Here is a 19,872-nt window from a genome sequence, read left to right on the forward strand (position 1 = left end):
CTGGTGCGTTTTCATAGAGCGGAGTGCATAATGGCTGTCATTTATCACGTTAACCTTGTCTGCCTTGTTGCAGTGACTACGGGTACAAGCTGAGTGAAGACCTCTCTCTGGAGGTTTGCATCCCTGACCCAGAGTTCTCTGGTCGCCTGGATGGCCCACCTGTGCCATGTCCTGCGGGCACCATGTACCGCCACAGCAAGGGGTGAGGAAGCCAGTCGAGCCTCATCGGTCAGCTTCAAACGGCCAGGAGACACGGGGCAAATAGGCCAACGGCAGCCAGCCCCACCCTCACGTCTGTTAACGTGGGAATAGCCAACACCTGTTGACCTCGCACCCACGCAGCGTAGCCTATCGCTCTGTGTTGCGGCCTAACAGCTTTCATGTTTTGTAGAGGTTCTGGTTTTTAAAAAATAATACCCACTTCAATGTTTACTGTTACGCTTCTTCATGTAGGTGGTATCGCCACCTAGTGGCTATGAGCAAAAAGTGGTCCCTGGCTGCAGAAAGTACAAGATTGTGGAATTCTTTCCATAGTGACTAAACTGTGCAGCAGATAATTACAAAGTACGTTTAACATGTTTGATCAGTGTGCATGTTCACCTGAGTGTGTGTGTGTGTGTGTGTGACTCAGGTACAGGAAGGTATCTGGGGACAGCTGCAGCGGTGGTGACGTGGAAGCCAGGCTGGACGGAGAAATGCTACCCTGTCCTGTGGGAGGTTAGCGTCGCTTTCGTTTGTCAGGGTTTGGTTGCAGGCAGCATCACATCATCAGGCTCGCTGCATTTTACCGGCAACGGTGCTGTACAGACATTACACTAAACACGGAAGTGTGTCGGATTCTTATTTGGCAGAGACCTTCGCTGTTCTGATAGTCGTTGCATCGTCCTCTATCCCTCTGTAGAGAGTAATGAGTTCATCCTGTACGCCGTGCGCAGCTCCATCCACCGCTATGACCTGGCCACCGGCATCGACCAGACCCTGCCGCTAACCGGCCTGCGTGAGGCTGTGGCCCTGGACTTTGACTATGACATGAACTGCCTGTACTGGGCAGACATTGCTCTGGATACTATCCAGGTGGTCCCCCACATCCTTATACCGCTGTGAGCCTGATAAAAACACCCTCTTTCTGCTCCGTGTGACTGAACCCTGTTCCTGTGTGTCTTACTCCACTCTTCCTGCCCGCGTAGAGGCTGTGCATGAACGGGAGCTCCGGCCAGGAGGTAATTGTGAGACGGGGTTTGCAGAATGTAGAGGCGCTGACATTCGACCCCATCAGCAGGCTGCTCTTCTGGGTGGATGCTGGTGCTCAGAAAATCGAGGTGAGTTGCGGATGCGTGACTTGGCCCGGACTAAGGAAAATAAAAGGGAAGAACAAAGAAAAACAAACAAGCCTCAAAATTCAACATGCGTGTTTCGGGCTTGGAACCGAAAGACCCCCCGCTTGCACTAGCTATGCTGCGTGATGTGTCCGTGGCAAAGGTAAGCTCTACTTCCTGCTCCCCGCTGTGTCCCTCAAGGTGGCCAACCCTGACGGGGACCTGCGGCGCACTCTCTTCAACTCGTCCGTGCTGGAACACCCCAGAGCCCTGGCACTGTTGCCTGGGGAGAGGTACGGAGAGGCTCACCCAGCCAGCTTTTAACATGTGTGATGACGCGTGATTCGTATTAACAATTCTGGGCCTTTGCCGAATGAACGTGCTGTCTCAGGAAATGGAGTGCGTTTCCCCAGTGGGGCCTCAGTCGTTGGCACGGATGAAATCTCGTGCTCTGTTTCGGAGAACTGGTCCGAATTGTTCTTCGTACAGCTTCTGGTACAGAACCTCCTGAAAATGCCAGCTTTTCCCGCACAGTGTGTAACAGTGTACTGTGTTTCTGTGTGTGTGTGCGTGTGCGTGCGCGCACGCATGCGATTGTGTCTGCAGCCTCATGTTCTGGACAGACTGGGGAGACCGGGCAGCCGGCGTGTACCGGGCCTGGATGGACGGATCCAACGTGTCCTGCATTGTGTCAGAAGGCGTCCACTGGCCCAACGGCCTCGCCACCGACGAGCACTGGCTGTACTGGACCGAGGCGTACGTCGACCGCATCGAGAGGGCCGACTTCTCGGGTGGTCAGCGCAGCGTGCTCGTGGAGGGTCTGCCGCACCCCTACGCCATTGCCGTCTTCAAGGTGCGCTCAGAAACAGCCTGGCGTCCCATCTGCCAGACCTAAAACACTGCTGCAAACAGGATATTCCGTGTGTTGTGTGCAAAATATTGTTGCCATGGTTGCATTGTGTCATGTCCTAAAAACAAGTGTGTGCATCCTCCCTTTCCTTCAGAATGACATCTACTGGGATGACTGGTCCAGGATGGGCATCTTCAAGGCCCCCAAGTCTGGTTCATCAGACAGCGAGCAGCTGGTGGGGCGGCTGACAGGGGTGATGGACCTGAAGGTCTTCTACAAGGGCAAGACCACAGGTTTGTGATAAGGATGCATGTGTCCTGGAAGGGCTGATTGTCCCATATTTTACTCACTGTAAAATCCTTTCAGGTTCTATATTTCATCGTTAGATCCTTTTTGCTTTAACTTCAACTTGGGTGGTAGCTGCAAAATTAAAGAATCACAATAGAGGGAGAGAGTAACACTCAGCCAGCTTTATTTCACCACTCTGTCTACACACTCGCAGGAACTTACAGAGATCCAACTTAGAGCAGTTTCTCTCGCGCTTATATACGTTGTAAGGGCGGCACAGTGGCACAGCGAGTAGCGCTGCTGTCTCACAGCGCCTGGGTGGTGCGAGAGAACGTGGGTTCGATCCCCGCTCAGTCTGTGTGGAGTTTGCATGTTCTACCCGTGTTTGTGTGGGTTTCCTCTGGGTGCTCTGGTTTCCTCCCACAGTTCAAAGACATGCTGTTCAGGTTTCCCCATAGTGTGCGAGTGTCACTGCTGTATGGATGAGTGACCCATTGTAAGTAGTGCATCTAGCAGTGTAAGTCACCTTGGTGAATAAGGTGTGTGGCCTGATAACTCTACATAGTGTTTATTGGAAGTCGCTTTGGAGAAAAGCATCTGCTAAGTGAATAAATGTAAGTCACATACACACTTGATGAAAAAACTTAATAACCACATTACACCACTTTTTTGCCAGACTATCCCACGAGCAGCACTCTTTAACATCGTGTCCATTCCCATGAGAAAGACAAAAACACCTTTATCTCACCCACATACTGTATGACCCAGTGTTTAACCCTTTCACCTCCTCTATTATACTTCTTATCCTAAAGCAACGAGGCACATCTGCAGTGCAGGGTGTTCTTGCTCAGCAGTTCTATACGCTCCATAGGTTCCTGTTTATTAGAAAGGCCACCCTTTAATCTCTGCAGTCTTTTAAACTAATCAGAGAAAAGTTAGAGAACTGATCTTTCTCTGACGCTCAGCCAGGCAGCTTCATGAATTTGTTTTCCCTCCCAGTCGCCGCCAGTCGCCAGGGTTCCGTTTGCCGCATGATAGTGGTGCATAACGGTCTGGTCTACCACATGTCCCCCAGGGCACAACGCCTGCGCAGACCAGCCCTGCAGCCTGCTTTGCCTCCCCCGACCCGGGCATCGGCACACCTGCGTCTGCCCCGAAGGAGCCCCCTCAACTCGCCTGCCCTCCGGCGAAGTGCAGTGCCAGTGCCCTGCCGGCTACCGGCTGCGCAACAACACCTGTGTGAGGACAGGTGAGCAGGACTCTGCCATTCAGCTGAGGGGACAGGTTCTCTGGAGATTGCCTGTGGAATGATGGTCAGGCTTTGATGTTTGTTGTCTGGCTGGTCACCTTACTGCCCCCCTCCCCCCCACGCATACCCCCATGCTTCCCAGAAAGCACCTGTCTGCCGAACCAGTATCGCTGTGCCAACGGGAAGTGCATCAGCAGTATCTGGAAGTGTGACAGCGACAATGACTGCGGGGACATGAGTGACGAGGAGGAGTGCCGTGAGTGCCCAAACCCCCCCCAGCAGAGAATCAGAATAAGTGCCACGGTTCGGCTTATTCACCCTAGCGCCGTTAGCAGGGCGTGGGCATTACAGGAGGCTCAGGTTGATCTTTATGCACTGCGGGACTGTCGCTTGAGGATGTGCCTCTCTAAGAGAACATCGGGCACACTGTGCGCCTTTTTTAGTATTTAACTATTAGCGTGGTGACTGCATGCGAAGGGGCGAGGTCTCCAGGCATTTCGAACGCAGCGTACTCTCCTGGCCCACAGCCACCACCATGTGCGACCCATCTGTGCAGTTCCGCTGTGTGGCATCAGGTTCCTGCATCCCGCTGGCCTTCAAGTGCGACCACGAGGACGACTGCGGCGATAACAGTGATGAGGAGCACTGCGGTGAGCTCCCGCTCTGTGTCTGACTGCGCACGGTCATCACACTCGTACGATGCACTTGTACAAGAACCGACGAGTCAGGTTTGGCAGTTTCAGGACGTCGAGTCTTGCGCTAAATGTTTAGGCCTTTTTTTTTTTTTTTTTTTTTTTTTCCTGTCTTGTTGCATTGAAGGGTAGAGTATGTGTTCATGGTGTCAGAAGGATGCTCTGTGGTGTGACTTGTGGTTGGACCACCTACTGTTGTGTGTGTGTGTGTGTGTGTGTGTGTGTGTGTGTGTGTGTGTGTGTGTGTGTGTGTGGGCTCATTGTGGCTTGGCCTGCATGTCTGTCTGTTCTGGCTGTGCGGTGTGTGAGACGTTCTGATTGGAGCATTGTCTGTCTGCGCCGTCAGAAAGCCACCAGTGCCGGCCAGGCGAGTTCACATGCGCCCGTGGCGTGTGCATTCGAGATGCGTGGCGCTGCGATGGCGACAACGACTGCCGCGACTGGTCTGATGAAGCCAACTGCACGGGTGAGTGGAGCAGGGGCACCACAACCCCACCTCGGAGGAGCCCATATTACAGTCCGCATTTACAGAACTATGGTTTTCAGGCTCTGAAGTGTCACTTATGGAGCTCCTGGTTCTTTTCAGGAATTTAACCACGATTTAGAAGTTAAAGTAGGCTTTGCTGTCCCTCATTGGCCAGTTGATCAGGTAGCGATGTGCAGGTTCAACCTCTCAGTGCCGCCTTTCACCCTCTGTAGCAGGGCACCATACATGCGAGTCCAGCAGCTTCCAGTGTCGCACAGGCCACTGCATCCCCCAGCGCTGGGTCTGCGACGGCGACGACGACTGCCAGGACGGATCCGACGAGGAGGCTTCGCATTGCGGTGAGTGCTGAGCCGCTGTAGTACCGCTCCAAGACCGTACTCTGTCCTCTGTGGGCTGTACCATGCTGACTGTGCCGACAAACGGCAGATGCGCCCCCGTGCAGCATGGCACTGCTCCTCGCAACAATGTTCAGGTCCAGAAACCAGAGCTACAGTAACCTGTACTGTGTTTGTGTTCACACTACAGCCACTGTGTCATCACACTCGCAGTGGGCTGCCCCTTTACTGCAACAGTAAGGGGTGTGTATCGGATAGGTTGGTAAGTGGAGTGTGCGGGCGTGTCTCTGCAGGAGGCTCCCATTGCAATGGCTTCCTGTGCCCCAACGGCACCTGCCTACCGGCCAGCTCACACTGCAACGGTGTGGAGGACTGCACAGGGGGCGATGATGAGAAGCACTGTGGTGAGTCCTCTCGTCGCTCATAGGCCAGCTGGACGCCTGTCTGTTATTGTGTAAGTCATGAGTGTTTGACGCAGGTCTGGAGGCCCCCCTTGTATCCAATTTTTTTTTTTTAAATTGCAGTTGGGGGCTAAAAAAAATGTGCTTAATGGAATTGTTAATTAAATGTGCAGGTCTAATTATCTTAATCTGAATGTGACCGCTGCAGAGCGCAATGTTTTCAGCAGTGGTCAAAGAAATTAGTGCTATTCCCCTCCAGTACCTGAAGTGGTAAAAAGGTCACTTTTCCTTGAATAGCAGTCATTCCTCCAGTTAACTGATTTCGTAGCCAACTGAAACGTTCTTGGCGTTTCGTCAAATGGAAGGTTAATCAAGAGATCCGGTTTTAATTCTTCCGCTTTACTTGAGGACAGGTGGTAATGAATGAAAGAAACTTACCTGCGAAATTCATAATTGTTAAAGTACAGTCCTGCGAAACGGTACTTGCCGTCCGTCTTTCCGTCCGTTCTACTAGTACGCGAACGGAACCTGAAAGGGAGGGGAAAAAAAACGACACCGGTGTTTTTTACGTTTCCGTGTTATGGAAGGTGATGAAATGTGGAATCGCGCATGTTAAAAAGTAATCGGCCCAAGTACAACAAGTAATTATTTGTATCGCCTTTACATTTGTTAATTTAGCGGCTGCTTTCTTATAGAAAATACAATGTGTGCATTACATTAGCAGAAAAAGAATCACTTGTCAGCATCCAAGTCTCAAGTGCAGTTAGTCTCTTTCCAACATATGAACCAATGTACATCATATGAGTAGCTGCATTAAACTTTATCCGAATATCAGCTATTCCTAATAGCCTTCCTAGTAATTAAAAAAAAAAAGTGTGTGTGTGTGTGTGTATAGTAGTGTCCCCCCACAGAGCTACTGGAAACAGGCTCAGGAGTTAGGGTAAAAGGAACAGACTCTTTATTAACTGTGTGCATGTCTCTGACCGCAGCCTTAACAAAGACGCTACAGACGGTACAAGTCACTCCCGAACACTGGAGAGTTCCCCTAAGTCACTCACAGCCCCCCCTACAGCACCTAGCGGTTAACGGGCCACCCCTGGAACTCCCCAGAATTCCCCTCGTGATGAACTGAATGAGCAACAAAACATCAAACATCAGCATGAAAACAGAACATCGAACTATGTACAGAAATCGACATAAATCACAACTATTTACACTGGGCTAAATCAGCTCTCCCCAGCGCCGTTGCTATATATATAGTTTATGTTATGTTTGTCATTTATGTTACGTTACAGGAGTAGTTGCGTGAAGGTTTATCCATCGTTTAACAAGCATGATCTCAAAGTTATAGTACATGAACATTTACACATTACGTGAACTTAGTAGATCATGGGCGAAGTGAGTCCGGAAGAGGTGAGTTTTAAGACCCTTTCTTAAACGTAGACAGAGATTCAGCAGTTCTGAGTGACAAAGGGAGGTCGTTCCACCACAATGGAGCCAGAACCGAGAACCTTCGTGCTTTACCCTTCACGTGTGGGACCACCAAGCGGGCAGATATGGAAGAGCAAAGCAGTCTGGTTGGGGTGTAGCGGATGATCAAGTCTTGTAGAAAGATACCTTTTAGCTGCAATGACCGCAACTAAGGGCTCTTTTCATATTCTACGATCTGATCAAAATTATAATGGGGCAAATACGGTTTCACAGCAATGTAAGTGTGTCTCATTTCACTATATGGTGGCACAAGAGTGACACCATCACAGTATGACGTTTATATCTTATCAGGTTACCACGAAGTTGTCTATGGTGAGATTAATACTCCTGTGCAGTTTCTGAAACAGGTGTAATGCCAATGATGAATATTTCAGATTTTGTTGTGGATGTTGCCGATAATCTTCCCACAGACCCGCTCTGCACACGCTACATGGAGTTTGTGTGTCGGAACCGCGCCCAGTGCCTTTTCCAGTCCTTGGTGTGCGACGGTGTCCGCCACTGCGCGGACGGTTCTGATGAGGACGCCTCCTATGCTGGCTGCTGTGAGTCTCCATGATCCTCACCCCTGAAACTTTCGGTGCCAGTCCAATAGACCGCTGAGCCGCCACCCCGCTCATTCACCGTAGAACATGACTGCACCAACATTTCAGCCGTATCTGCCTACCTACCAAAGTGCCGTGCCTTTGTGATAGCAGCTGAGGCTTCGCGGTATTGTAATCGGCTCTTTTTGAGAAGCTCTTTCTCTGTGCTTCGCTGAATCTTGTGAGTCCAGGTTCTTTCTCCACCTCTGCTCAATGCAGCCACGCGGCCCGAGTTCGAGAGGACGTGCGACGCCTACAGCTTCCAATGTGCCAATGGGACGTGCGTGAGCCTGGAGTGGAAGTGCGATGGCATGGATGACTGCGAGGACTTCTCTGATGAAGCCAACTGCGGTGAGCCCCATACACATCATACACATCCCCATACACATAGACACCCCCCGTGTGTCTGGCTGATCTCAAAATATGGAGTTCAGTGTGTTGTGCGCTCTGCACTGTGCTGTTGTGTCTGAGATGTGTTGCTGGCATCAGACTCGCTTTCTCTTCGATTTGCATTTCTTCCGGCGCTCTGACCACGCTGCCCTGGCCAGATTCCACCACAGACGTGCCCGGCTGTTCCCACTTCTTCCAATTTGAGTGCCACAACGGTCGCTGCGTGCCCAGCTGGTGGAAGTGCGATGGGGAAAATGACTGCGGCGACTGGTCCGACGAAGCCGGCTGCATAGGTAAGGGGGATGGGGTTTGGTGGCACGGTCGTGGCTACACTGCCCCCTTCTGTCAGTGAAGTGCTAAGGTCGGTGATGGAATCATCTTTCAGCTTTGAAAAATAAATACAAATGACCTGTACAAAAGGAAAATAGATCACTTTCACTCACAGTTAAGTCTATGGCTGTTTAAATCATCCGTGTTTACTGGCCTGAAATGAAAAGCCCATGTATGGTGTGGCTCGTGGTTGACCTGCTATACTGAACCACAGGTTAGACGTTGTGCAAGTACTTGCTTCTATTTATGGTCCAGCAACACTAGGGTTCTCATTTTACTCTTTCATTATAAATGTTGATAGTTGTTACAAAGGCATTTGTTGAATAGGTATCAGATTTTGTTAGCTGTAACACTTTGTTAACATTTATATGCAACAGGAGACCAGCAGGCTGTTGACAGCAGCTACTGAGCTCCTCAGAAAGCTTCTAGTGTGAGAAATGAACCTTTTGTTTTAGCTGCACTAGTCTCGAAACGTACTGATTTCTATAAGGTGCATCATTGTCTAATGTGCACATGCCCTTTTCAGCCTGGGCTCATCTCCGAAAGCATCGAAATGCCCCAGTGCTGTGGTGGTGGTGTTGACTTAACATTTACTTCAACTGAGCTCACTGCTTATTGCTGACATATAAACATTCACAGCGGACAGATCAACATTTTTGAATGGTGTCTGTCATGAGAATGGTCATCGGTTGGTGGACAAAGGGTAAAACATGGTGGGCGGCACAGAGAGTAGCGCTGCTGTCTCACAAAAGAATAACTGTGGCAGATCATAAACACATATACAGATAAAACAGGTTGTCTGAATTTCTACTGGTGGCTGCATTTCACCGCTAGAGCACAATATCACTGCCCGCGTTTCCCGTCTTGGCCTGTGTGGCTCTTTTTGTCATTGGTGATGCGATCTGGGCCGTCAGTGATTTATTTGGAAGTGGGTTTGTGCGCTGGTGTGTTTATGCGTGTACGCAAACTGTAAGGCAGCGCTAATCGCACGCAGCGTTCGCCCCGAAATGTGAAATCGCAGTGAAACGTGATGGTACGAATGCGGAAGCATGAACTCGGCTCGAACTTGCTGCAGGTGGCAACTCGGAACACGTTCCGCTATGTGCCATGGTCAGTGACCGAGCCCTCAGTCACAGCACAGTAGGAGTTCGCTCTGCCAATGGACACCTTTATTGATACTGAAGTAAAGATGGGAGAGCGCACACGAGCTGTCTGAAATAGTTTTATTTTTCGGGCCGGAAGTGTAGAACAGCGTTTCCTACTGTACGATCTTAGAATTGTATGTATACAGTATGTCGTTGCCTGCACAAAATATGGGTACGCTGATGATGACATCCCTTCGAAATGCATCCTTCCTGAAAAATACACTTATTTTGGTGTGTTCACCCATCTTTTGCTTATAAAATTTTTATATATATATTTTTTTTATATAATATATATTATATAAAAAAAAAAATTCCCCACTCACCCCCTTTTGCAGGCGGTCTAGCGTGTGAAAGGCGGCAATCTTACCACTACGCTATCCAGCCGCTTATATATAATATATTATTTAAAGAGTGTTGTAAAGTGTACTGCTTGTTGTCTAAGAGCTCCTTTCTTACTCACGCTACTTAGAACAACCTTTTGCTACAACCTATTGCCATAATTATTAATAAATCTGGAAAAAAAACAGAAGATGCACTCCATTTACTGTACTCAAGTAAAGAGGTTGGGTGTTCGGAACCTCCTGGTTTATGTCAACTTAAGCAAAGATGGGTGAACACACCAAAATAAGTGTATTTTTCAGGAATATATATATAATAGAGGGAGGTGCGGTGGTGCAGCGGGTTTGGCTGGGTCCTGCTCTCTGGTGGGTCTGGGGTTCGAGTCCCGCTTGGGGTGCATTGCGATGAACTGGCGTCCCGTACTGGGTGTGCCCCACCCCCTCCAGCCTTGTGCCCTGTGTTGCCAGGTTAGGCTCCGGCTTGCCACGACCCCGCTCGGGACAAGCGGTTTCGACCATTGTGTGTGTGTGTGTGTGTGTGTGTGTGTGTGTACAAGCAGAATTGAATAATCTGAGCACGTTTGAACCACATTAGTATTTTCAATAGAACGTGACAGGACTCCTAAACCGCTGTGCAACCTGCCAGGTGGAGTCACGCCCTGGCCCACCACGCCCGGCTCCCTCTCCTGCTCCCCCAACCACTTCCGCTGCGGCTCCGGGGCCTGTATCGTGAACACCTGGGTGTGTGACGGCTACGCCGACTGTCCAGACGGCGGCGACGAGATCGGCTGCTCCGTAGGTGAGAAGAGAAACCTGCGTGAAGCCTTCAACCAGCGTGCCACCTGCCGCCTCTGCACGAACATGTACAATTGTCACTTTAATGTCCTTGGACAGTAAATTTATGCAGCTGTTTTGCACTTTCATGCATTTTTCATAATGTTGTACAGGTGAGTGATTTATGCTGTTGCGTGTGCACAGAATATATGTGCACCGTGCTTGTCGCAAACAGCATACATGTGAAAGCCTTCATGTCTGCTGGTGTCTCTAGGTTCCAACGGAACCTCTGCCCCAGGCCCTGTGCCCACCCCACCCTTCTCCCCGGGACGCTGCAGCAGGGGACAGTTCCGGTGCCGCTGGCCGCCCGTCTGCATTGCAGACTGGAAGCGCTGTGACGGACAGCGCCACTGTCAGGACGGCTCGGACGAGGCATCGTGCCGTGAGTGCGCTGCGGGGGTGCAGCCCTCTCTTCTCTTGTGATTATCTGCTCTAATGTCCATTGTGCAAAAGGCATAAGAGGAAACAAAGACCCATGAAGCTCTATTAGTGGCTGTGTGTCAGTAACAGGACATGATTACGACACTGCAGACACTCTGCATACTAAGGTTCACCCAAGTGCTGCCCCACTCCTCACAGCCACCCAAGGGCCCCTGTCTTGTGTGAATGGGACTCTGTGTGCCGACGGCGAGGCCTGCGTGAAAGACAGCGAGCGTTGCGACGGCTTCATCGACTGCTCTGACCACAGCGATGAGGACAACTGCTCGGGTAAGACGGAGATACTTCTTGGGCTCAGCGTGTCCATCGGTGTATGTCTTTAATTAAAACAAATTAAAACAAATTAAAAAAAAAAAAAACGACAGTATGGAGAAAAGTGCGCACTCGGTTCTATAGTTGTCCCACGGTTACGCTGATCTGTAGCACTCTGATTTCAGAAATAACTGCTCTTCATTACTATTTTTTTTCTAAGGATACACTGATTTCATGCAGGGTAGAAAGAGGATGTAAAGTTGAGAGAAAATTACACGACTGATTCTAGCACAGGCTTTACTTTTTCCACTCGAGATTGTAGGCCCTGATGAAAGGTAGTGAATAGGAATCGGGACTCTTCATATAGGAGAAGATTAAACTGGTAATGACTATAATACTTTTTAAAAGACCATAATGATGAAAACAAGGTAATAATTAACTAGTGACTAAGCAGTTTTCCTTAGCCCACTCTGGTGGGCAGACAGGTGATGACCCTTTATCCCTCATTGTGTCTCAAAGAATCCGTTCCTCTTTTTTCCTCCCCTCTTCAGCTGACACCCGCGTCTACAAGGTCCAGAACTTGCGATGGAGTACCGACTTCTCCGGCACAATCGCCCTCACCTGGTCTCGGCCCAAGAACCTGCCGCCTTCGTCCTGTTGCTACCTGGTCTACTACAGGTGTGGATGTCCTGGGCCCAGAGCGCCTGTTTCCAAACAGTGGGTGTTGGGGGGGGCCTGTAGAAGTGTTCATGTGAACAGCATAATCCTCAGGCCTGTAAGAGCTGGTACCTTTTCTCGGCCCCAGGTGCTACTGTGGCATGGTGCTGTATTACATGTGCGAGCCTCCTGCGTACAGGTCGGAGTGTATGAATGCGAGTATCTGCCCGTCTCCATCTGTGCAGGCTGGTTGGTGCGCAGGCTTGGACGTCGTTGGAGACCCACAGCAATAAGAGCAGCTACGCTCTGACGGTACTAAAGCCGGACACCACCTACCAGGTCAAGGTGCAGGTTCAGTGTCTCAGCAAGCTGCACCGGACCAGCGAGGTGCTGACACTACGCACACCGGAAGGATGTGAGTTCTGGTCCCATTTCTCCTACAGTGGCACCCAAGGTTGGGGTAGCCTTGTTGGAGCGTAGCTGTTCATTCAGCTGAAGCCTCAGCTTGTTCTACAGCTCGTTCTCAGGCTGTCAGACTGGCCATTGTGGCTAGTTGTGATCCAGGTGTGATGAGATGTGTTGCATGAGACTGCTCCTGATGCTGCTCCTCTAAATATTGTGCTGCAGTGCCGGACCCGCCCCGGCACCTACAGCTGTCGTGTGACAACAGCCAAGACGGCACAGTGGTGTGCTCATGGCAGCCCCCAGACCAGGCCCATGGACTCATCCGGGAGTACATTGTAAGTGGTTTACGTTGGATGTGGTTGTGTAAAATCATGTTTTCTGTCTCCATGTGAAACGCCCATTGCCTTAATACCTGTCAAACTTGGCTCTTGAACGTGAGGGAAGCATCATTGTAAAGGTCATGTAATTTACCATTTAGTCTTAGTTTTTACCGGAACATTTGACCCCAAATCTAGCTGTCCAGTTGTGACCGTTTTGGTGTCTGTGCCTCCCCCTTGTGGTCCTTTGCTTCCCCCTTGCGGCAGGTGGAGTACAGCAGCGGCAGCAGCACAGAGTGGACGTCACAGCGCAGCACCGGAACCAGCACTTCAGTTATGAACCTGCAGCCCAGCGCCCTCTACAGGTTCAGGGTGAGTTCCCGCATGGTTTGAAGAAATCAAAACTGGTTGACGCCCTGCAGTTTGAATTATGGGTTTAATGTTAAGAATGGTATAGTAAGTGTGTGTGTGTGTGTGTGTGTGTGTGTGTGTGTGTGTTTGTTTGTTTGTTTGTTCGCCTGCTTATCTAGGTTGCTGCTGTGACCAGCCGGGGTGTAGGAAACTGGACCGATGTCAAATCCATCACTCCTCAAAAAGGTAAGCGCCCTTCTTACCAACGTTTCTGAAACCCCCTGCCTTGATTGCACCTCTGCCACAAGTGCCTTTGACTAAGGTGTTCAGAGAGCACAGTAAGAATATCCTGTTGGGTAAATCATTGTAAAGTTGATCACACGGGTATCAGTAAATGTTAATAATTCTCTTCGGCGTGAGTGGTTTCATGCTTTTCCTGCTTTTAAATCTGAAAGCCCTGCCAGCCCCATCAGTGAGAGTGGATGGCATTACTGACAACTCTGCCAGTCTGAGTTTTTCCTTCACTTCCCAGTACCAGGTAATACCTCTTAATTTTGCTGAGTGTTTCTGGGAGTGTGTGCACATGTGCAGGATTTCTGAGAGTGGTTTTCAGCATTTGTCCTCTGAGTGGCAGCATAACTAGTATGTGTGTGTGTGCGCAGGTGGAGCAGTATGTCCTGGTCCTTTACTGGGTGTTTGATGCCCATGTGAAGGAGAGCAGGAACTTGACGGTAACGGGGAGCTCCATGAAAGGTACGTTGCCTTCAAGGAGATCATTCACGCAGCCCGGAGTCTCGGTGAATGTGCTTCCGGATGGAAAAGAGGGACTGTCCAGTAATGCACATTTGCGTGTGTTTATAGTGACCAACCTAACTGCCGGTACAAGCTATGAGATGGCCGTGTGGGCTCACACCAGTGTAGGCGACAGCCCGACAGCCCTGTCCAGCATGCAGACACCCGGCACCCAGCCAGCCCCACCCATCCTCAAGGCCCGCCCCTTAAACCAGAGTGCCGTGGACTGTAGCTGGACCGGCCCTCACGGAGAGGTGAGGCTGCGGTGCCAAAAAAAATATAAATAAAAACGTTTGGGTTTTTATTACTCACTGTAGAGTTAGAAGGTTGTATGATCAATAGTATATTTTAATATTGTAATATTTAAATGGGCTGTATTTGTAGGACTCTGTGTTTCTGTAACGTTTACGTGAAAACGTGTTTGGGTTTTTACAATCGTGTGACAGCTGTATGGCGTATTCTTCGCCACCTCCTTCCTGGACCTGTACCGCAACCCTCGCAGCCACAACAGCACCACCAACAGCCTGATAGTCACTGTGGACACCGACGAACAATATCTCTTCCTTGTAAGTGTGCTTCACCTGCCTCCGTCCCTTGGCACAGGGCCCTCCCCAGTCTTCGACCGTCCCCCTTAATTTGTCACTGCAACCCAGCTGCAGCAATGAGACCGATCCTGCTCTCAAAAGGACACTGTTAAGTGTATAGTGTTCTGCTAGCTTGGGTTATTGAATTTGTGTACACACTGATCAGGCTGTGTGTGTGTGTGTGTGTGTGTGTGTGTGTGTGTGTGCGCGCGCATGACAGGTGCGGGTCGTATCACCTTACCTGGGCCCCCCCTCCGATTATGCCGTGGTGAAGATGATCCCCAGCGGAAGGCTTCCTCCCCGTAACTTGCACAAGGTGCATGTGGAGAAGACCCAGGCCACCCTCAAGTGGCAGCCACCCTACGACTCCCCCAGCGATCCTTTGGTACGGACCCCCTGCAGTCATTTCACATACGTCTAATGGTACAGACCACATCTGAACAAATGGCGTAAAACTTTATATTTTAATTTTCCACTAATGGTGGTGTATTGCAGTTGTGAACGTAGACGTGTTGAGTGCAGTTTATTCAACATTAATTCAGGTAATTGCTGCAGGTGGCAGTCAAATGTCACAGCTATAAGCATTGTAATTGATGATAAAAGCTGGTAAATCCTGGTGTTTCTGTGAGCGGAAGGCAGGGCAGTCAGCATTGCTTATCTAGGCTCTCGGTGTGCCGTCTGAGCCGTGTGCCCCCACCCATCTGCGCAGACCTACACTGTCCACGTGAGGGACATGGTGCGGCGCACCGAAGCCAGCTATAAAGTGACCACGAAGAGCAACACGGTGGAGTACTTGCTGCGGAACCTGGAGCCCGGGGGTCGCTACAGCGTCAGTGTACGACTGCGCAACATGAGCAAGGAGGCGAGCTTCACGCTCAACACAGGTAGCGGGTCTCCCTGCACCCAGACTCTCTATTGCAGCGAGTCCAAACGGGGTGTAGCAGAGATCAGCAGTGTCACGGCGGGTTGTTTTATTTAATTTAAATTGTATTATTGTTAATATGATGCAGCCGGTTGTGGGATGGCGGCAGCCGCAGGGTGGTATTTAGACGCGGGAAAGCACGTTCCCCAACCAAAAACAGACTTTGTTGCAGACCAAAAGACCCAGAAACCCACCCCCTCTTGGGCAAACCGAAGAGTAACAGAAAACCATACACACACCCCCCCCCCTTAGTCCTTAGACCAGCTGCCTTATAAGTCGGGGCTGATTACCCCTGAATTGGCAGCAGCTAGTCTTCCTTAAGCCTGTGCGGCATGGCAGGGGCAGGCAGTGGTGTGCTATCCATCAATTCAGCCCCACCCCTAACAGAACAGCTCACAAAGTTACTCAAAGCAGTTACAAGCGGCTTTGCATGAGCCTCCGGTCCAAGCTTTGTTTGGGTTTTGTTTTCTCACAACGAATCAGTGTGTGTGTGTGAGTGCGAATGAGGTCAGGTTCAGTAGATTGAGAGAAACACACAGCATTGTCTCATCCTCCTACCCCGCACGCAGTACCCTTGCCTGCCCCCGATGCGCTGAAGCTCCTGGTGGAGAAGGACCACGTGTTCCTCCTGTGGAAGAGCCTGGCAGTGAAGGAGCGTAGCTTCAATGAGAGCAGGGTGAGCACATGACGCCTGCGTGTACTTTTCCGTTACGGCCTTTATCTGTCTGTTAACTCGGTTGTTGTCCTGCTCGTGTTTAACGGTCACGTCAGAATCTTTTACTGCAGGACTTTTAGCTTCGTTTACTTTCAAAGTATGACTGCTGCCTTTAATACTCACTATAGCAGTGGTGATGACTGTACGCCTTTATGTGTGTGTGTGTGTGTGTGTCTCTCTGTGCCTTCAGGGCTACGAGGTCCATGTGTACGACAGCGTGACCAACTCCTCCACCTGTCTGGGCAACACCACCGAGACCTTTTTCCGCGTTGGCAGCCTGCTGGCAGGACACAACTACACCTTCTCGGTCCGTGCGCGGTGCCTGATCAACGGGCAGCTCTGCGGGGAAGCGGCGCTGCTGCTCTACGACGCTCTAGGCTCAGGTGAGGTCGTGCACAGTGCAGCAGTGCGTACGCAGTAGCGTGCGAGCACAGATCTCTATATATCCCATTCCCTCTTTCCACCACCTTCAGGCGAGAACAGTGAGCCGTCCTCCAAACCAGGCGGCTCTGGCGACGTGGCAGCTGTGGTGGTTCCCGTGCTCTTCTTCTTGCTCTTAGCCATGTGTGGGGGGATGCTGGCACTGTACCTGCGCCACCGCCGCCTTCAGCACAGCTTCACGGCTTTCACCAACAGCCACTACAACTCCCGCTTGGGCTCTGCCATCTTCTCCTCCGGGGACGAACTGGGTAGGACCAACAGCAGACCATCTCCTCACGTCCTGCCGCTCTACCAAGTGCTTCTCGCATTGCTTTGGATTAGTGGGACGGTGCATTGGCTGCTGTGAATCACCTCATCCTCCCTCTCTCGCAGGCGACGAAGACGAGGACGCACCCATGATCAGCGGCTTCTCAGACGATGTTCCCATGGTGATAGCGTAAGGGAGGCTCGGCTGAAGCCCTCCCCTCAACCCCGACAAGCTTTCTTCCCCCCTCCCTCCCTTTGCCATCTCTGCTCTCTCTCTGCCCCTCTCCAGTATGTGTGCCAACGGGGTACAGCTGCAGGGTCTCTGCTGTAGTGCAAGGGTTCAGGATTTCAGGAGGAAAAGCAAAAAGATTCGATATTTTTTAAATCTACGATGCACTTTTTGGATGCGCAATAACTTATTTTTTTAAGATGTATCACCTATATGTGTGTGTGTATGTATGTCTATATACATATATATGTGTGTATGTATGTATATATATATATGTGTGTGTATATATATATATACATACATACATACATACATACATACGCACACAAGCATAATAAAAGTATGTATGTCTTATGCATATATGTAAGGAAAAGGACTTGTAGGCGGAAACTGAAGCAGCAAACTGTGAAGCATATGTCAACCAAAATTTACCCCGAAAGCTGGGCCTGTGAGGGAGAGGATAGTGTTGGACTGCACACCCACCCTACTTTAGAGCACCGCACGGGTAAGGCGCAAAGAGCATCTCTGGTACGGCTGACACAGGAGAGAAACCGGCCTGTTACATGTATTCTTGTTTATGGCTCATCGCTTAAGTGACCAGTGAAGAAGAGAAAACACTTATAAATTCACATGTGACGATTTTAGTTTCGGTGACATTTTCAGGGAAATTGCATCCACTGGTTGCCCAGCTTTGTAAAATCCTGCTTAGAAATGACAGAAACGGAAGAATCCGGAAGCGTAGTTATGACAGAGTGCACATTGACTGCGGCTGAGAGACGTGTTCACGTTCGGATCATAAGTGCAAACCAGCGTGGCGAGGAAGATTCATCTTCCCCGGATGGCCGCTTCTTCCAGCGAAGGGGGTTAGTGTGACGGCTGACCTGATGCACTTCGTGCTTGTGAACGGACGGTTACTGCAGGTGAGCGACCGCAAGAGCGCAGCCGTGGTTCGAATCGGTGGCCTGCGGTCGTGCTCAGGGAACGAGCCGGCTGAGGTGAGTGCGTCTGCGTGCGGCAGTCGTGTGGAAGGAAGGGGAAACGTTTGAAGCAGGAGGGCGGGTGTTCCGCCACATTTCTGCGTGGGACGATGGGACATGAGAACGCAGCGGATGTTGAGCCATTTTAACTGGAAGTTGGGTTTTATTTTTAAAATTTTTTTTTCTTTTTTTTTTTTTTTTTTAAAAAATTTGATTTGTTATGAATGTATTTTATAAATGTGCGATCTTTGAATGATGAATGGTCATTGTACAATCCAGCTCATAACCATCAAGAAGGGCACTCACACACACACACTCTCTCTCTCTCTCACACACACACACACACACGCACACGCACACGCACACGCACACTAATGCACACGGTCGGTTGGTCAGTCAGTGTCCATAGGAGGTGAGAGCCATATCCAGCCCAGGTCCCCACCTGTCTGCCAGCGGTGAGGACTGGGGTTTACCTCAGGTGGTAGTGCTATGTCCGTGACCTCATCCCCCACAGTTTCCACTCACCTTCATGTGCCAACCTGTCGCTCCGGTTCATGGCCAAGGAAATAGACTGCTGTGCCCAAACGGTAACTGTTGCTGAACTGTCCTGGTCGTACCCTGGACAGGTGTGCAGTATGTCCCCAGTCCTCAGCCACAGGTGGGTTAGGGTTATGTTGCCAATCGCAGGTGTGTCAGGTGTTCATGTCTCTAGTCTCCCGGCACAGTTACCTGGTATCGATGTGCTTGGCCACAGGTGTGAATGTGTGTGTGTGTGTGTGTGTGTGTGTGTGTGTGTGTGTGTGTGTGTGTGTGTGTGTGTGTGTGTCGGGTGCACATTCCCCCAGCCACCCACCACAAACATGTGGCCCTCAGTGTGTTCATTGTGGTCTTCCTGAGCTAGTGATGTGGTGTTCCATGTAGTTTTATTTGCCTTAATGGGAGTTGTGGTGGTAGACATGGTGACAGCACTGTTTCTCACTTCAGCATCGCTCTCTCTTGGTTTACCACATCTGCCTTCTCTAACAGTCCGAGATTGTATTTGTAAACCACACACCATACACATGTGTGCACGAACACGCACTCTCACACACTCGAGCTCACTGTTAACGCATCCCATGTAAACCGTACGCTATTTTGTTACGAGGCAGTAGGTGATTTTTCATTCATCTCAAGTGATTAACTGCATTTTTTTTTTTTTTTTTGCATTTTTTCACAAATCAAAATGTTGTAATATTTCTAATGTTTCGAGCATTTAGTGGTTTGTTGCTTTTCATAGGGTCATACCTTTGTAAAGTAGGAGAGCTTCATGGCGTTTACTGCACATGACGTGATGCTAACGGGACATTCTAATATGCCAGCTGACATTGGATTTGAAGGGAATGAAGAGTGCTCTTCACACGAGGTACAGCCAAGAGTATGCTACAAAAACTGCTTATACTGAATAAACTTGTAGAACATGTCTGATACTCGTCTTTTTTTCTGCCTGGAGGGAGGTGGCCCTGAGCAAAGGGGAGCGTGGGATAGCTGTGCTGTTCTTCCACCGGGGGTTCAGTTCATTCAGGGTAGTTCTTCTGCTGCCCTATAAATATAGGAAACTGGTCCAGATGGGCTGGGGGATGTCCATTTGTGTGCTTTTCTTCTGTCCTGAGTCCAGAAATTGTGTGCAACCACAAGTGGTGGTGGGGGGGGGTGGGGGAGGAGGGAGGAAAAAGGGGCAATCGCAGTTTACGTGGTTAAACACCCCATGGCCCCTTTTATGGGGTTAGACGAAATCCAGCTCACATGAGGACTGGAGAATAGCCGGAGAGGATCTGCTGCG

The 19,872-nt window shown here is 50.2% G+C and overlaps 1 protein-coding gene across 1 annotated transcript in view; it reads left to right on the forward strand.

Moving 5' to 3' along the window:
* Window positions 1-19,505, forward strand: part of sorl1 (sortilin-related receptor, L(DLR class) A repeats containing) — a 53,033-nt gene extending 33,528 nt beyond the window's left edge. The window contains exons 15-48 of the mRNA XM_018755386.2: window positions 74-202; window positions 632-717; window positions 902-1,074; window positions 1,188-1,319; window positions 1,518-1,609; window positions 1,923-2,169; window positions 2,321-2,459; window positions 3,530-3,703; window positions 3,846-3,959; window positions 4,231-4,353; window positions 4,742-4,861; window positions 5,095-5,220; window positions 5,511-5,621; window positions 7,520-7,651; window positions 7,910-8,041; window positions 8,239-8,373; window positions 10,540-10,692; window positions 10,942-11,109; window positions 11,307-11,435; window positions 11,969-12,095; window positions 12,320-12,489; window positions 12,702-12,814; window positions 13,064-13,168; window positions 13,327-13,393; window positions 13,603-13,685; window positions 13,810-13,900; window positions 14,009-14,193; window positions 14,386-14,505; window positions 14,744-14,908; window positions 15,233-15,407; window positions 16,015-16,121; window positions 16,351-16,543; window positions 16,634-16,849; window positions 16,974-19,505. Of these exons, the coding sequence (XP_018610902.2) occupies window positions 74-202; window positions 632-717; window positions 902-1,074; window positions 1,188-1,319; window positions 1,518-1,609; window positions 1,923-2,169; window positions 2,321-2,459; window positions 3,530-3,703; window positions 3,846-3,959; window positions 4,231-4,353; window positions 4,742-4,861; window positions 5,095-5,220; window positions 5,511-5,621; window positions 7,520-7,651; window positions 7,910-8,041; window positions 8,239-8,373; window positions 10,540-10,692; window positions 10,942-11,109; window positions 11,307-11,435; window positions 11,969-12,095; window positions 12,320-12,489; window positions 12,702-12,814; window positions 13,064-13,168; window positions 13,327-13,393; window positions 13,603-13,685; window positions 13,810-13,900; window positions 14,009-14,193; window positions 14,386-14,505; window positions 14,744-14,908; window positions 15,233-15,407; window positions 16,015-16,121; window positions 16,351-16,543; window positions 16,634-16,849; window positions 16,974-17,041 (4,600 nt within the window). The 3' untranslated portion in view covers window positions 17,042-19,505. The remainder of the gene's footprint in view (window positions 1-73; window positions 203-631; window positions 718-901; window positions 1,075-1,187; window positions 1,320-1,517; window positions 1,610-1,922; window positions 2,170-2,320; window positions 2,460-3,529; window positions 3,704-3,845; window positions 3,960-4,230; window positions 4,354-4,741; window positions 4,862-5,094; window positions 5,221-5,510; window positions 5,622-7,519; window positions 7,652-7,909; window positions 8,042-8,238; window positions 8,374-10,539; window positions 10,693-10,941; window positions 11,110-11,306; window positions 11,436-11,968; window positions 12,096-12,319; window positions 12,490-12,701; window positions 12,815-13,063; window positions 13,169-13,326; window positions 13,394-13,602; window positions 13,686-13,809; window positions 13,901-14,008; window positions 14,194-14,385; window positions 14,506-14,743; window positions 14,909-15,232; window positions 15,408-16,014; window positions 16,122-16,350; window positions 16,544-16,633; window positions 16,850-16,973) is intronic.
* Window positions 19,506-19,872: the final 367 nt, after the last annotated feature.

The sequence above is a fragment of the Scleropages formosus genome, chromosome 4 (assembly GCF_900964775.1).
Source record: "Scleropages formosus chromosome 4, fSclFor1.1, whole genome shotgun sequence".
Taxonomy (NCBI): Eukaryota; Metazoa; Chordata; class Actinopteri; order Osteoglossiformes; family Osteoglossidae; genus Scleropages; species Scleropages formosus.